A 15,379-nucleotide genomic window follows, 5' to 3' on the forward strand; every position below is an offset into this window, starting at 1 on the left:
GGGGGCCAGCCTGTTGGCATAGTGGTTAAGTTCTCGTGCTCTGCTTTGGCGGCCTGGGGTTCGCGTGTTTGGATCCCAGGTGCAGACAAACACACCACTCATCAAGCCATGCTATGGCAGCCCCCTATGTAAAGTAGAGGAAGATGGGCACGGATGTTAGCCCAGGACCAATCTTCCTCAGCAAAAAAAAAAAAGGGGGGGGGGAGGACTAGCAACAGATGTTAGCTTAGGGCTAATCTTCATCAAAATAAATAAATAAATAAAATAAAATTAATTTAAAAACAATTAAATCAACCCAAACACGGGATTTAAAAGACAAGTAAATTAATTTAAAAACTCACTCTCTGTTAATCAGAAAATTTCTGCATCTTAGCTTTGATGACAATCTTTGTTCTCACTCCCTCCTTAATATCAAGGACAGAGACTGTGTTTTTGTGAACTGAGTTAGAGAATGATTTTGATTACTATTCACAAAATTCATGATTCTTATGTACCTTCTCTGTATCTATCATGGGAAAACACTATAACTCAAAGGCAGGGAAGTCAAGAATGCTCCTTAGTTATCATTTACAGAATGGAGAGCCTTTAAAATGTAGCAAAATGGGAATCTGTTGTTTTGTCATGGCGACTTATGATTGCTATTGTGGTGACTTACGAGTGTAGTACTTACATGGCATGAGCTATCTAGGACTTTATGAAGAACATTTTCATACACTTCCATAGAGGTCAGGTTAAAAGCTTCTAGAAGTATATATTCCAGTTTATTTACCTTTTTACACACAACGTGTCTTCAAATATCTAAGTCATAACGTGTTTGCACAACTTAATGCAAATAGAGATCCCATTTTCATTGACTACTTTATTTCAAGAGCTGAGCTGCCAAGTGTGGAGGTGCTCAATTAAGACCACACGCCAAACTGGAAGTAACAGCCAAGACTTTAACGACTTACCACTTAGTACAAGCAAGAGGTTAAACAGGAAAAAGTGCCAGGTCCTCCAGTGTTCCATTTTCCCCGAGGAATGGCGCCAGGCGAGGCTCAGTGGGTCAGCAGAGACGTGAGGATCATCTTACTACAGAGGAGGCCCGAGCAGGTCCTGCATTTCATGGACCCGGGGGCAGGGGGCGCCTGCATCCTTGACTGCAAGTCCCCTTAGAGACTGCGTGCACAGATGGGGCAGCAAGTCTGGGGTGGGGAGGGCAGCCTTCCCCCGTGAGGCCTGCCCGGTAGAGCTGTGTAATTGCCTGTGGTTGGACCTGAAAAATCACCCACAGATTTTCAGCCAGGAGCAGGACTTCTCAGTTTATTGGGCTACATCGAGCCTGTAGGATGTTTTATTTTGGGTCTCGGTTAGGTACTAGTGACAAACTTGAACTAGCTGAAAACAAAGGGGACTTTATTGGAAGGTTATTGGAACATTTTAAATAATGGAAGGAAGGGGATGAATAATAAAATGAAGGGAATGACGGCGACACAGTTGAGCTTTGGAAGCAACTAGAACTGGAGTTTTGAACACTGCCAGGACTCTCCTCTCAGCGTGTGTCACGTTCATTCTCTCTTATTGTGGCCTGGCTGTCTTAGGCAAAATGGGAACTTCTCTGGAAAGTTAGTGGAGTGGCTCAGATAATTAAAAAACGTGACGATTAACAACGTCAGAGTCTCGTATATGTAGCTCCACTTCCAGCCCTACCCTTCCCAGCTCTAGTTAAAAAAAAAAAAAAAGACAGAGAACAACTCTGATTGGCCCCTATTTGGATCAATCACTGCGGTTGTGGCCCAATCACTTTACTCCCATAGTGGAGACATGGCCATTGGGTTCCACCCTGTCTGGAATTGGCATCATTTCCAGAGAAGAAGGAATTATTAGCCAGAAAGAGGCACAGAAAATTCCTCTTTAAACACATGTAAAGAATTATCATTTTGGTATGATGTCTGATAATTTGAAGGAAGAAGGATTATTGAGAAAACTTAGTAAACAGCTTTTCGTCTGGCAAATAACTTACTTGTTTTATAAATAGAGGAAAGAGCGAAAGTCACTACATGCTTCAGTAACTTTGTTTTTATAACTTTTTAGTAAATTCATTTATCAGGCAGTGTTTCTTTTGAGCTCTTACATACATTGTCTCTCTTCTCTTTTACACACACACACCCCCACATACACCCCACTGTGCAAGTCTCAGGATATAAAATGAATGAAAAGACGAGGTTTCTGCTCTTAGAAGCAATTACATTTCCTCTTTCCCTCTTGATTTGCACCTTCGCTGTGTTAAAATTTTAGTTGAATAAATAGCCCATATCATTAATTCAGTAAAGGTGTCTCTGGATATATATGTGCCTTTTCCAACCATAAGATTTTCCTGAAGGTCCACATTTTATTCTAACAGCCCAATGAAAAAGTCAAGTTTAAAACACCGTTGTATTCTTAATAGACCAGAAGGAACGACCATAGTTCTAGTTCATATTGAGGGAGAGCTGATACTCACATAACTTCAAACTTCATTGCAGTTAACGAGGACATCCTTGGCTATTTATTTTTTGATACTCTGTCTCATTCCAATACTGATTTGAGAGGATCTAGCTTCAGTATTATAGAACAACCTCTTATAAAACAACTTTCACATGAGACTCTGCTCTCTGGCCAAGAGTTATCTCTGCTCTGTGATGTTCCCTCTCTGAAGATGCCTTCTCCAGCTTTCTTTCACCCTCCAATCCAGAAAAAGGCAAACCTCCTCCCTAAGAAATAGTTTACATTCCTCTTCTCTCACTCAAGAAAATGAAAATATGTCTTTCTGGCCTCCTTGAAGGGAAAATGAAATTGATCTCCAGTGCAATTTGAGCTCTTCTCTACTTCCAAGTAGTTCTTTTATATTCTTCAACAACACGCCCCTTTTGTGTGTCTCCTGATATCAAACATGAAATTTTCCACTACTGGCGTTTGATTACACTGTAACCTACTTTCTACCTTGTCTGGCCTTTAAGGAGTGACTAATGTCAAAGGACTGCAGAATTTCCCACCCGCGGGAGTAAGTACCAAGTTATCTTTCTAAGGCTCATGGGATCAGTAACCACAATGTTTCTTGAAGGAATTTATTATTATGTCATACTATTTGTCAAATTGTTAACATTCTTGGAAATAAAATTTTTAGCGTTCCATAAGAAAATAACACTATTTCACAAGCATTGCAGGATGGCAGAGAGCATAGGTCCATACAGTAAGTAAATCCGCTTCTCTACTTTCCCTGTCTGTGCAATGACAGAAGTATTGATCTCATAGCTTATGGTGAGACCAAATGACTGACGGAGTTGACCATGGGAAGTGCTTAGAACTCTGCTTGAAACATGGGAAATATTCAGTGTTAGGCTGTTACCATCCCTGGAATTAATTTCTGTGAGGCAGCTGGGTGTGGTGGGGAGAATATCGGACTTCTGCGCAAAGTATCTGGGTTTCTGTTCAAATCCTGGGTCTTTACCACTGTTTGGGCGATACACTTAATTTCAGTATCTTTGGATGCAAAAGTGAGTTAACATCACCTGCTTTAGCTATAGGATAGGGCAGTTGTGAGAATCCAAACAAGACAATGCATTATGCAAGCAGCCTATAAACACGAAAACATGAAAAATAACCCCTTCATGGGGTTATTATTACACTTTGTCTTTTGTGCTTTGGTTCCCTTATACAATTCTGACCCTACTTCTGATGTGTGGGGGTTTTCCAACACCACCAAGCAATTCTCCAACACCAGCTGGGTGTCCTACAGTTTAACTCAATTCCAGCACTATTTACCTGGAAGCCACAGGTTAAGGGCTCAGTCCCACAAGACTGCCCCCACTTCAGAAGCCAATCAGAAGTCCAGGTTGTCACCTGTGCTTCTGACCAAAGGGCTATAAATCATAGGTTCCCGTGACCCATTCCTTGGGTTCCATTAATTTGCTAGAGTGGGTCACACAGAACGCTGAGAAACAGTTTACTATCTAAGTTACCGGTTTAGTATAAAAGGATATAACTCAGGAACAACTAGATGGAATAGATGTATAGGGCAAGGTATGTGGGAAGGGGCGAGGAGCTTCCATGCTCTCTGGGTGCACCCCTCTCCCCAAAACTCCACATGTTCATCAACCCAGAAGCTCTCCAAACCTGGTCCTTTTGAGTTTTTATGGAGGCTTCATTACATAGGCATGATTAATTAAATCATTGGCCACTGGGCTCAATTCAACCTCCAGCCCCTCACCACTCTCCAGAGATCAGCGGCATGGGACTGAAAGTCCCAACCCTCTAATCACATCATTGGCTCCCCTGGCAACCAGCCCCCATCCCAAGGCGCTTTCCAAAAGTCACCTCATTAATTTCAACTCTGGTGTGGCTGGAAGGGGTGTGTTATGAATATCCACAAGTTCAGCTCTCCATCTTCTAGGTATATCTGTCTAGAGTCTTAGGCACAAAGAATAAACATTCAAAGAAATGCAGCGGCAGAATGGGATAGCTGAGTCCTGGCGAAAGATTGGAAGTTGACTTCATCCTACCTTACTCGGGTTATCATCTACTGTATACAGAATGTGAACAGACGGCAGAGGGTACGGAAGAACACAGGGGATCGAGAAGTGGCCTGAGGAGATGGACGCACATAGGGCCAGGTGGCAGGAGATGGGGCCCTATTCCATGCCATAGCATGGCGTCCCCCCAAATTCATATGTTGGAATCCTAATGCTTGAGGTGATGATATTAGGAGGTGAAGCCTTTTGGAGGTGATTAGGTCATGAGAGCTCTGCCCTCATGAATGGGATTCGTGCCCTTATAAAAGAGACCTTACAGGGGCCAGCCCAGTGGCACTGTGGTTGAGTTCAGTGTGCTCTGCTTCGGTGGCCTGGGGTTCCTGGGTTTGGATCCCAGGCGTGGACCTACACTGCTCATCAAGCCATGCTGTGGCAGAGACCCACATACAAAATAGAGGAAGACTGGCACAGATGTTAGCTCAGGGCCAATCTTCCTCAAGCAAGAAGAGGAAGATTGGCAACAGATGTTAGCTCAAGGCCAAACTTCATCACCAAAAAAAAAAAAAAACAAAAACCAGACCCTACAGAGATCTCTCACCCCTTCCACCACGCAAGGACACAGCAAGAAGGTGCCAGCTATTAACCAGAAAAAGGGCCCTCACCTGATCATGCTGGCACCCCGATCTTGAACTTCTGGCCTTCAGAACCATGAGAAATGATGTCTGTTGTTCATAAGCCACCCAGCCTATGGTGTTTTTGTTATAGCAGCCTGAATAGACTAAGACACCCCATGTGTTCACTTACTACCTGCATGGGGAGGACACCTCAACATTTTTGGCTTCAGTTTCCTCCCCTGTGAGATTTAAGGCTCTTTCCTGTTTCACTTTCTCAGGTGCTCTAAGTCCTGTTCATCCTGATGAGGTGTAAATGACTACAGGAATGCTTATCAGCATTAAACAAGTCACAATCACTGTAAAGAATGACAAAAACATTTACTGGGGCTTTTGGTGTGTATTTATATCCATAGCTTTGAAAATACAGTTTTCAGGGGGAAAAAAAAGCTTGCAATTTCTCCTTCCCCTAAAGAGCTCAGCTGGATCTCTCCCTTGGCTCTCACGTCAATTGCTCCTTGTCCTCCACTGCCCACCTTCCTCTCCTACTCCACGGATCATGACAACCATCATGCCTACTTCCACAGGTTCTCCGTGACGCCAAGGGCTATCATCAAATCCCAAAACACATTTGCAACTTGCTTTAATTATAATCTTAAAATAGCAAACAAAAAATCATGGAAAAGGTGTAAACTTCCAGTTACAAAATAAATCAATAAGTCACGGGGATGTAACTTACAGCATGGTGACTGTAGCTAATAATACCATATTGCATATTTGCAAGTTGGTAAAAGAGTAATTCTAAAAGTTCTCATCACAAGAAACAACATTCTATAATTATATATGGTGATGGATATTAACTAGACTTATTGTGGTGATCATTTTACAAATATATAAAAATATTGAATCATTATGTTTTACACCTGAAACTAACATAATGTGTCGTCAATTATACTTCAATTAAAAAAAAATCTAAAGACAAAAAAACAAATTGTGGAATTTCAAAACAGCTGAAAATCACCAGACAGTTCTATCTATAACTGTACTCATTTTTATCCCCTTGTCCTCCAAATACAAAGGTCTGCAAAAGTAAAACTTAAGACGGTGAACACAAGAAATTGTAGTTTATCATGTTGTGGTCTGATTATATTTAGGTTTTTATGATATATATCCTTTTTGGTTCTGGTTTCATTTCCTTGGGTGTTTTGTCTCACTGTTTTAGCATTTATCTGTGTTCGTTTATACTAAGTGAAATTCCAAAGGCACAGGGTCTCCGTCATTTCATGACGTGCCTATCTCCTGGCGTGGTTTGAGGAACTCTCTTTCATAAATTCCTCCCAAGTTCTGCAGTCAGACTTGAACCACGAGAAGGTGCGTGGTCCTTTCCCAGCGAACACTGCCCGTCTTGCACCCTGAGTGACGCTAAAGCCTAGCAGGCAATTGCACCTCGATTTTTCCGTCCTACTTAAGGGTTTCCGCGTGAAGCTTCAAAAAGCAAGAGACCGGGTTTGGAGCCAGGCAGACCTTTATTCCTGCTGTGGCTCCTCCTAGCTCGTGGCGTGCCGGAGCAGACGCGCGAGAGACGACTGGAAATGTCAGGAAGTTTGCAAGTCAGTTGTTAGACAAAGCCATGAAAAATTATATTTTACAAGTTTACGATGACATAATAATTTAACCTGAAAACATAGTAAATAAATTAATTTAACTGAAAAGAATAATTTAAGAAACAAAGGTAAAAATCACTTGAAGCTCATCGCTTCCTAATTATTTACTACAGTCCATTCTTGTTATTCGCAGGAGTTATGTTCTATAAAGTTGCCTCAAACACTGAATTAATGAATACAATGCTAGAACCACTGCTCCTAGGAGAAATACAGGGTTAGGTTCCTGTGAGCCTCTGGTCACAGCACTTTCATCAACCCATCAACACATCACCTTGTTTTATGTGTGTTTCTGTTCAAAGACACCATATTTAATACATATTGCTGATATATTAACAGTAAACTCAAGGCCAAAAGCACTGAAACTCAGGCCTGAACCAGCTGATCTAACACACATATTTTCTCCGTTAGGCACAGTACAGCCTTCTCGGCCTTAGGAACACTAGATAGCACTTCAGTACTGTGCTTGGCACCTTCAACATTAAGTCACTGGTGTTTTCCAGGAGGTGGGGCAAACAAGCTTTGGCTCATTGAGCTCCATGTTCTAATAGGCCAGCTAAAGAAATGAGTATTTACACACCACACAATGCCCCTTGGGGCCAGCAACGCTGTGGAATCTAATCTTCACTTGGGCGATAAGCAATTTGTCCTTCAAAATCAAAACGAGCAGGCTCAGGATTTTCTGTCTTAAGCGTTTGGTCGGTTTGCTTTCCTGTGTAGAGCTTGGCGGCCTCACCAGTCCATACTGAGGCTCAAAGTGTTTCAGAGTGGTGACAGCGTTAGTTAAACCCTTTCTCACCCTAGAACAGAGGAACTGGCAGCCGGGTAAGTTTGATGCTCACACTCATTTGGCAGCAAACCCTGACCCGAACCGATACGAGGCTGTTCAGTGGCTCTCGTTCCACTTCTGGCGAGTGTTCATACGTTCGGCTGTGGAAATATCGAGGTGTTTGATTATTGAGTAATGCGCTGACCCCGCTGGAGAGGTAAGGGAACGTTTGGTACACGCATCCTGTGGCTTTTCTAAAACCTGAGAAATTCTGGGCCACTATGGATCTGAATATTCCCAGCCCCGTGCTGGGCGCTCGATACATATCGTGCTCTCTTCTCCTGAGGAGACACAGGAGCGACGGTCAGGGAAGCTCCTGCAAGGCTGCAGAGCTGCGGGGCAGTGGGACCAGGAATCCAGTCTCTGCGAGTCCGTCTACTCATCACAATGGAGGGCTCGAGCTGTGTGTGGGTTTCCTGGGGCTGCCATGACGAAGTACCACGGACTAGGGGCTTAAAAGAACAGAAGTGTATTCTTGCACAGTATGGAGGCCAGAAGTCCTAAATCGAGATGTTGGCAGGGCTGGCTCCCTCTGGAGAATCTTCCCAGGCCTCTCTCCCAGCTTCTGGTGGCTCCAACAATCCTTAGCATTCCTCAACTTATAGACTCCAACCTCTGCTCTGTCAGCGCACGGCATTCTCGCTGTGTGTGTCTGTGTCTCTCCTCTTCTTATAAGGATGCCAGTCACATTGGATTTAGGACCCACTCTGATCCAGTACGACCTCATTTTAACTAATTACATGAAGTGTATGTGATATGGGGCCTGAGAGAGGAGAGATTGATTTCAGGAGCCGATGGATGGCGCTGCTGCCCTGTGTGGCTGGTGAGCTCAGGTTAGGGCATGTTGAGCTGAGGTGCCCAGTGACATCCAAGGAGATGTTCAGGGGGCAACTGGGTTACAGGCCTGAGCCTGTCGGTGTCTGGCAGATGTCTCTCAGATATACTGTGCAGCCTCTGAGCCGGTGGGCAAGTGACTGGACAGGGCCTGGCCACCCATTTTGCAGGAAGCAGAGTGACAGTCTGTGATGCTGCAGTTGGTCCTATGGCTCGACCCTGGTGGAACCTGAGTCCCCTACACCAGTGTCCCCGGCTCCAGACAGTGCCATTCCCAACCTCCGGCCACTGCTCTAGACCAAAGGGCCCTTGGTCTATGGCCAGGGTAAGACAAAGTAGAGTTTTGGCAAGACAGCAGGCTCTGGAGTTTTGAAACTGGAGGGTGAATTCTGTCTCCATCCCTACCACTGGCTGACCATATAATTCATCATCCAAGCCGGGACACATTGGAGAGTAAAAGAAGGCACATTAAATATTACCTAGGACAACAGGCATAAACAAGACTGTCCTGGGCCCCTGACATGTGTGGATGCCCCATAGCTGTGCAGCTTGGGAAAGTTACTGAATCACTTTGAGCCTCAGTATTCTCATCTGTAAAGTGGGGACAATTGTACTCACCTCCATAGGATCAAATAAAATAAAGAATGCCTTCAACAGAGGGCAGAGGGAAGGCTCGCTATAAATATACCTACAAGAGTAACACTAACAGAAAGTCAAATTTATTCCCTCCCTGAAAGCTCACTCATATGGGTGTACCACACACCAGACATTCAAGCCCCCTCCTGCCACAGCCCCTGCACTTCCTCTGTGCTCAGGATGTGCTGGCCCCAGGGATCTGCACCTGCCTCCCCTCTTCTCCTCCAGGCCAGATATGGGCACCTCTCTCCTGGATCGTGGCCTCCACCTCCCAGCTGACTCCCACCTTCCCCTGCATCCTTCCCATCACCATGCAGTCATCTCAGAGCACAGACCTGATCATGTCGCACACACCTGTGCAGAAACCTTGGGCAGGTTCCCTCTCCCCGGATAATGCATTTTACTCCGCAGCCTGGCATTCTAGACCATGTAGTCTGGTCCCACCATCTTTTCTGTCCTACTTCTCTCCACAGTGACCCACTGCAGGTCCCCTGAGGCAGCCTGCCTCAGGACGTTGGCTTATGCCACTTCCTTAGCCAGAATATCCTTCCCTGTCTTTGGAAACCAATCCATCCTTCAGCCAACTTCCAAAAGTAGAAGAGCCTAAACACCTGCCCAGGTCTCCTCTACCTCAGTCTGTGCATCCACGCCAAGTCAAGCTAGTGTCCTGAGCCTCGGTCCTCCAAATTGTAAAATGGGGGCACCGACCTCCCTCCTGGGACTCTGGCGAGGGTCAGTGAGATCACAGATATGGAGAATGCCTTGTAATGGTAAAACCCGGAACCAAGGGCGTTATTACCTTTTCAAAGCTCTGTTCAAATGATTTCTTGACAAGCCCCTCTCGGACCACCCCTCCCAAAATGAACTTTCCTCTCCTGTTCTCCCATTGCTCTCACTCTGTTCTGTTTTTAATGCAGGCCCCCCCGAATTATAGTTCCTCACGTCTGTACTTTCTCTGCCAGAGCCCCCACTACACCTTGGTGTCCCAGGGCCTGGGACCCTTCTGACTGGATGTGAGTCACATAGCAACTGGTGTAGGGCCTTGTATACCACAGGTGCATACTGAATGCTTACTGAGCTTCTTTTGAAGTCCTTTTTCAAGATTCATCTTGGCCTTTTGTAGGAACCTTTCACATGGGGGAGCAACCGAAGACCGATTCTTGAGTCTGAGAATATTCGCTGCTCTTTTTGGTTCTTTCCAGCGCACTAGGGCTTTCGTAGGCATGACTCATTCATCCTCACCAGAACCCTGTGGCATGATAGCTATTGCTATTCCCCTTCTTAGCCAGGGGGTCCTTCGAAAACAAAGGCAAATTAAAGCGTGAAGTCTCTTTTGGAGGTGCAGTCCTAGGGCGCAGGAGTGAGGGGACAGGACCAGAAGGAAAGCGACAGCAAGGTGACGGATTACCGGGCTGTCCACTGCTGTTTGCGGGGTATGTGGGCTGTGTTACAGAGCATTCCATCCAGCCAAGGAAGGGAGCGATATTGATTTGCTGGCTCCTTCCGGAATCCTGTTTCTAGTTGGTCCAAGTTCATTGGATGAAGCCCTACCTAACTCCCCCGGAATTCTGAGTTGTGTTACTCAACCCCTTGGCCGGCCACAAAGCTTCACTCAGAAACCAGAAGAGCGGGGAACAGCTGGGGTCCCTGTGGGTCCACAGGGTTGGACGGGGGCCAGAGCCCTGCAGCACCCCCTCCAGCAGCCATACTGAAGGATGGCCCGCACCTCGGGGCCTGGTAGGCCAGTGAGGGACTGCGACTGGGGCTCTCCACTGAGCAAGTAGCCAACGTCCGGGGCCTGGAGGAGCTGAGTGGGTCTGGGGGTAATTGTAGTTGGTTGGATAATTCCCATTTTACATCTGAAGAAAGGGAGGCTAGGAGACGTGGAGTAACTCGCCCAAGGTCACGAGGCTGTTAAGGGGTGGACCCAAGTCTCAAAGCCAGACATTCAAGCTTCAATCCAGGCCCCCTGTCCACCTGACCACAATGCAGGGGAAGAGAAATGTGGATGCTGGAATGAACTGTAGGCACTGCTCATTGCTAGGGCCATTATTAACAGCCCCCCCTTTCCAAAAATGGAATGCATTTCTCTTTTAGCATTCACTCATTCATTCACCCCCTCACTCACTTATTCACCCTCTAAGCACCTACTTGGCCCTGGGCACACCGTGCCTCCCTTCCGCATACACACTGTGCTCTGCCCGGAGGCCAGGCTCAGAGTCAGCTCAGGCTCCGGGGGAGGAAAAGTTACCTTCATTGTGGGACAGAATGCCCCCAAGCGAGGTAAGCTCTGCGTGGGGTGGCAGGTCTCCAGGGGAGGAGTAAGGAATTTACACGAGGAGATTAGAGGAAGCTTCCCAGAAAACGTGGCATTTGAAGTGAATCTTGGAGGATGAAGAGGATTTTAAAAAGGTGAGTTACGAGAGAAAGGGCATTCCAGATGGAGGCCACAGCACGGGCCACAGGAGGGCAGCTGGAGTGCAGGATGCGCTCAGAGGAAAGTACATGGGCGGCAGCAGCACCGGGCTCCCCGAGCATCTGCTTACAAGAGCTGCAGCTCGGTTTTCCTCCACATACCCGGTTCCCCCATCGTCAGAGGGCACCCCAGCCCCTGGCGTTTGTTGCTTGCTCAGGAATTAGGTGGCTGTGAAAGCAATAGAGGGGCATGTAGATGATCACGACTGTAACCCGAATTAATTACAGAAACTTGCAGACAACACTGTAACATCTCTACAGTGTGAGCCGCTCTCCTCCAGCCAGCCTCTGCCTGAGTCTGTGTGAGTCATGGACGACCGGAATATCCTCTCTGTTGATTTAATTACATACATGGCCAAGGAAATTATTATGAATTTTTACCAAAAAGCCAGTGACATTCACAGAGATTACAGTAGGAATCCTCTTGCACGCTCTCTCTCTCTGGCTCTCCAAACACTGGTCCCCTGGGCAGTCCACTTTACCAGACTGGTGTCCAGGCCAGCAAAGCACTAAGTACGGGGGACACCATCCTGAGTTGGGCTGAAGCCGGAGTGGAAGGAGCCAGAGCCTCCTCAGGGCACCCAGAATCACCCTTCAGTTTTGCATTTGGTGAGCCCTGCTTCCTCCTGGTTTGTGCTAGACCAAACTGATCATGACCACTTAGAACATGTGTTAGTTTTACTCTGATAACAAAGCTCACAAATTAACCAGCGATCCCTTGCTGAGTGCTTCCTAAAGTCTGGGTGCTGGGGTCAGGGATGAGAGCCCCCGGTGTTTGAGGGGTCCCAACAGACAAACACATAAGTCGCTGTGGCAAATGCCCTAATAGAGGCCAGAACAACATTGGAGTCCTCACCTGAAAAAAAAATGCCAACAACTTCTGCTGACAACAGAAGTAATGTGCGGCATGTTGGCACGTGTTGAAAGGGGCCTTTGTGGATTGTGTGTGCCTGGGTAATTTTTGTGCTGTGGAGGAAGATGAAGTTATAATGACTTATCAGTTTAAAGGTTTACTTCGAAATAAGATCGCACCGTTTCTCTCCAGCATCTTTCAAACATACCAGCACTTTACCAATGCTACTGGAGCAGAAAGCATTCGACCTTAATTGACGAGGGTGGTGACTCCACTTCGGTAACATCGACTCGGAGACATTAACCTCCTGGCTGCGGGGCTGGGAGTTTTGAAATGCGATCTCCGCAGCTGTAGTTATAATCGTTTTGTGTCACATTGACCGGGCACGTTTACAATTTTTAACAACTGTCTTAAAAAGTCCAGTGACATCTGTTGAGAGTTTAATTGTGAATGTAAAAAAAAAAAATCATTAAAGGAACAGTCAAGAGATCGGTTTTCACACTGTTGAAACAACACGGTGGCCATCAGGCGGTGGGGAATCTGCAGACAGGACTCATTTCATCTCCCAAGTCGCAGCGCTGGGGCACAGGGAGGCAGGAGGGGATGCGGGCAATTGAAATAAAGTGGAAGGGGGAGAGGGAGAAGGGAAAAGAGGGAGCAGCGAGAGCCAGAGCAGAAATGGAAAAATGGACGTTTTTCCCTCCACCGGAAAGTATTTATAACCCGAGATTAGGCCGGGCGCCCCGCTTTCCTCGGGTTTGGCTGGGGAGGCCGCGGAGGGAGGAGGAGCGCCCGTCCCGAGCGGCCCCGGGCTGGCCGCCCCCAGCGGCGGGCCGGCGAGTTTGCGCCGCTCCGCGCGGCCGCTTTTGTTCTCCGCTCGGGGCGCCGGGCCGCGGCGGGGCGGCAGTGCGCACGCGCGCGCGGGGCGGGGGCGGGGCGGGCGGCGGGCTCCGGCACCGCCCCCGCCGCCCCGGCCCGCTCCATCCGGGCACTGCCGAATTAGCATCGAGCCGAAGCACAACTTTGCCGAGGCCCAGCGAGATCCAGGCGCGCGCGCCGGAGGAAATATAGTCCCTGCCGGCGGGCGGCGGCGGCGGGCGGGCGCGCGCGGGGCTGCGCGGGGCTCCCGGCGCCGGGGGGCCATGCGCCGGGCCGCGCCGGCAGCCCGGGGACCCGGCGCAACTTGCCGGGCAGCCTGAGGAGTTGGGCGGCCGCGGCGCCCGGCCGCCTTTCTTCCCCCTCGCCAGACCCCCCTCCCTTTCGGCCGTGGGGGAGTGAGCTCGCGGCCCCCCGGCCCGGAGACCCGGTGCGCGCCCGCCCGCTCCCGCCCCTGCGGAGCCGCGCAACTTCCCGGGAGCCGGGGCCAAAGTGAGCGAAAAGTGCTGCCCAAGTTCCCGGGATGGAGCTGCAGAGCCGGCCCGAGGCGCTCGCCGTGGAACTCGCGCGCCACCAGGTAGGCGGTGGGGGCCCCAGGGACCCGAGCCCGGCGTCCTCTTCCTCGTCGCAGGATCTGCATGGCTGGAGGTGTCCGGAGGGGGCCCCTCCTCGAGCCTGCCTCGGGGTGGGAGGACTGTGCACACGCACGGACCGCCTCTGCGCTCCCCCTCCGCCCCCCTCTCCTGCAATCCTGCACAGTTTGGGGGTCGGGGGCCCGTGGGACCAGAGCCCGGCGTCTTCTCATTCTCGACGCAGGGTCTGCAGGGCTGAGGGTGCCGGGAGGGGACCCCTTCGTGAGCCTGCCCCGGGGTGTGCGTGTGAGTGTGTGCGCCGACCCCCTCCGGCCCCCGTGCAATCCTGCACAGTTTGCAAAAGTAGTTTTGGCGATGGTTGCTCGGGCGAGCGGCGGCGCGGCGGCCGGAGCCCGAGCGGTATTGCGGCGTGCGCGCGTGTGTGTTGGGGAGATTAGGACGCGACTTGAATATTTACGAGCTTTGCTCGACAGGGACTCGCCGTGTTTACTTGGCTCTTTGTTCCTCCCCCCTCCCCCGGCACACACTCACACTCACACTCACTCGCACACGCACCCCGGCCTGCAGACTTGCACGGCTCGGGGCGCGCCGCCGGGTGGCCTCGGGCCCCGCCCCGCCCCGCGAGCTGCCCCGATGAGGCGGCAGCCACAGGTAAGCGGCCCCGCGCGGCGCTGCCCGGCCGCCGCGCGTGCGGGACGCGGCCGGGAACTTGGGGCGCGCTGCGGGCGGGGGGCTGCGGCCCGCGGGCTGCCCGGCGCACTGGAGCCCCCGGGGCCGCCGGCCTGAGCCCGCTCCTCCGTGTTTCCGCAGAACGGCGACCTCAAGAAGCAGCTCCACGAGAGGCAGCCGCGGATCGCCGCGCTCAGCGACAAACAAGTAAGCGAGCTGGAGCTGTCCCCCACCCCGCGCTGCGGGACGAGGGTCGCCGGGCACTGGGGCGGCACCCTACAAAGTGCCGGCCTCGGCGCCGCACGCTCCGACTCCCAAAGGAGTCTGTCTCCAGCCTCAGAGCTACCCGCCCCTCCTTTTCTGGAAAGAAAGAGCCGGGTTCCCGGAGGCCGAGCGGGGAGCGCGCGGCTCCGGCGGTGGTCGAAGGAGGGAGGCTGCGCTTAAAAGGCGGCGAGCAGCCCGGCGTCCATTTTGAGTTGGTGGACATGTTTTTGGCATGTGGAAATTTCTCCCGGCTCCATGTCCCCCCTTCACGCCGGTGTGAGGCTGGGGGTAGACAGAGGGTGGCGGTAATTCGGGCCTGGACACCAAACTCCTTGGAAGCGGTTTCTGGGTTCCATTGCAAATCTTATTTAAAGAATCGTTCCTCTGGGCTCGCCCCTCCCCTCCGCTTCTCCAGCATCACTTTTTATTCTTGGAACCTGACGCCAGCTCCCGGGAACAAAAGAAGGACGCCCCCAGGACCCCCCAGTTCTGCCCCAGCTTTGATCTCCGCGCGTCAGGTGTCGATTGGGACACACCGGAGGCTCCTCGGGGTGGGGGGCCCGGCCGCCGACCCCCCTCCGGGCCCCT

At 50.0% G+C, this 15,379-nt stretch overlaps 1 protein-coding gene across 1 annotated transcript; it reads left to right on the forward strand.

Annotated features, from left to right (window-relative positions):
• Window positions 1-13,685: 13,685 nt before the first annotated feature.
• On the forward strand, window positions 13,686-14,971 carry LOC131402599 (PHD finger protein 21B-like). The gene is made up of 2 exons (XM_058537258.1): window positions 13,686-13,842; window positions 14,669-14,971. The coding sequence occupies exons 1-2, from the start codon at window positions 13,789-13,791 to the stop codon at window positions 14,969-14,971; spliced, it is 357 nt and encodes a 118-aa protein (XP_058393241.1). The 5' UTR covers window positions 13,686-13,788.
• Window positions 14,972-15,379: the final 408 nt, after the last annotated feature.

This window comes from Diceros bicornis, unplaced genomic scaffold, assembly GCF_020826845.1.
Source record: "Diceros bicornis minor isolate mBicDic1 unplaced genomic scaffold, mDicBic1.mat.cur scaffold_181_ctg1, whole genome shotgun sequence".
Taxonomy (NCBI): Eukaryota; Metazoa; Chordata; class Mammalia; order Perissodactyla; family Rhinocerotidae; genus Diceros; species Diceros bicornis.

Bases quoted from the DNA above. Each gene is read 5' to 3' on its own strand.
- LOC131402599 (XM_058537258.1), top strand. From the start codon at position 13,789: ATGGAGCTGCAGAGCCGGCCCGAGGCGCTCGCCGTGGAACTCGCGCGC. The intron at 13,843-14,668 runs GTAGGCGGTGGG...GTGTTTCCGCAG, and splicing joins TGGAACTCGCGCGCCACCAG to AACGGCGACCTCAAGAAGCA.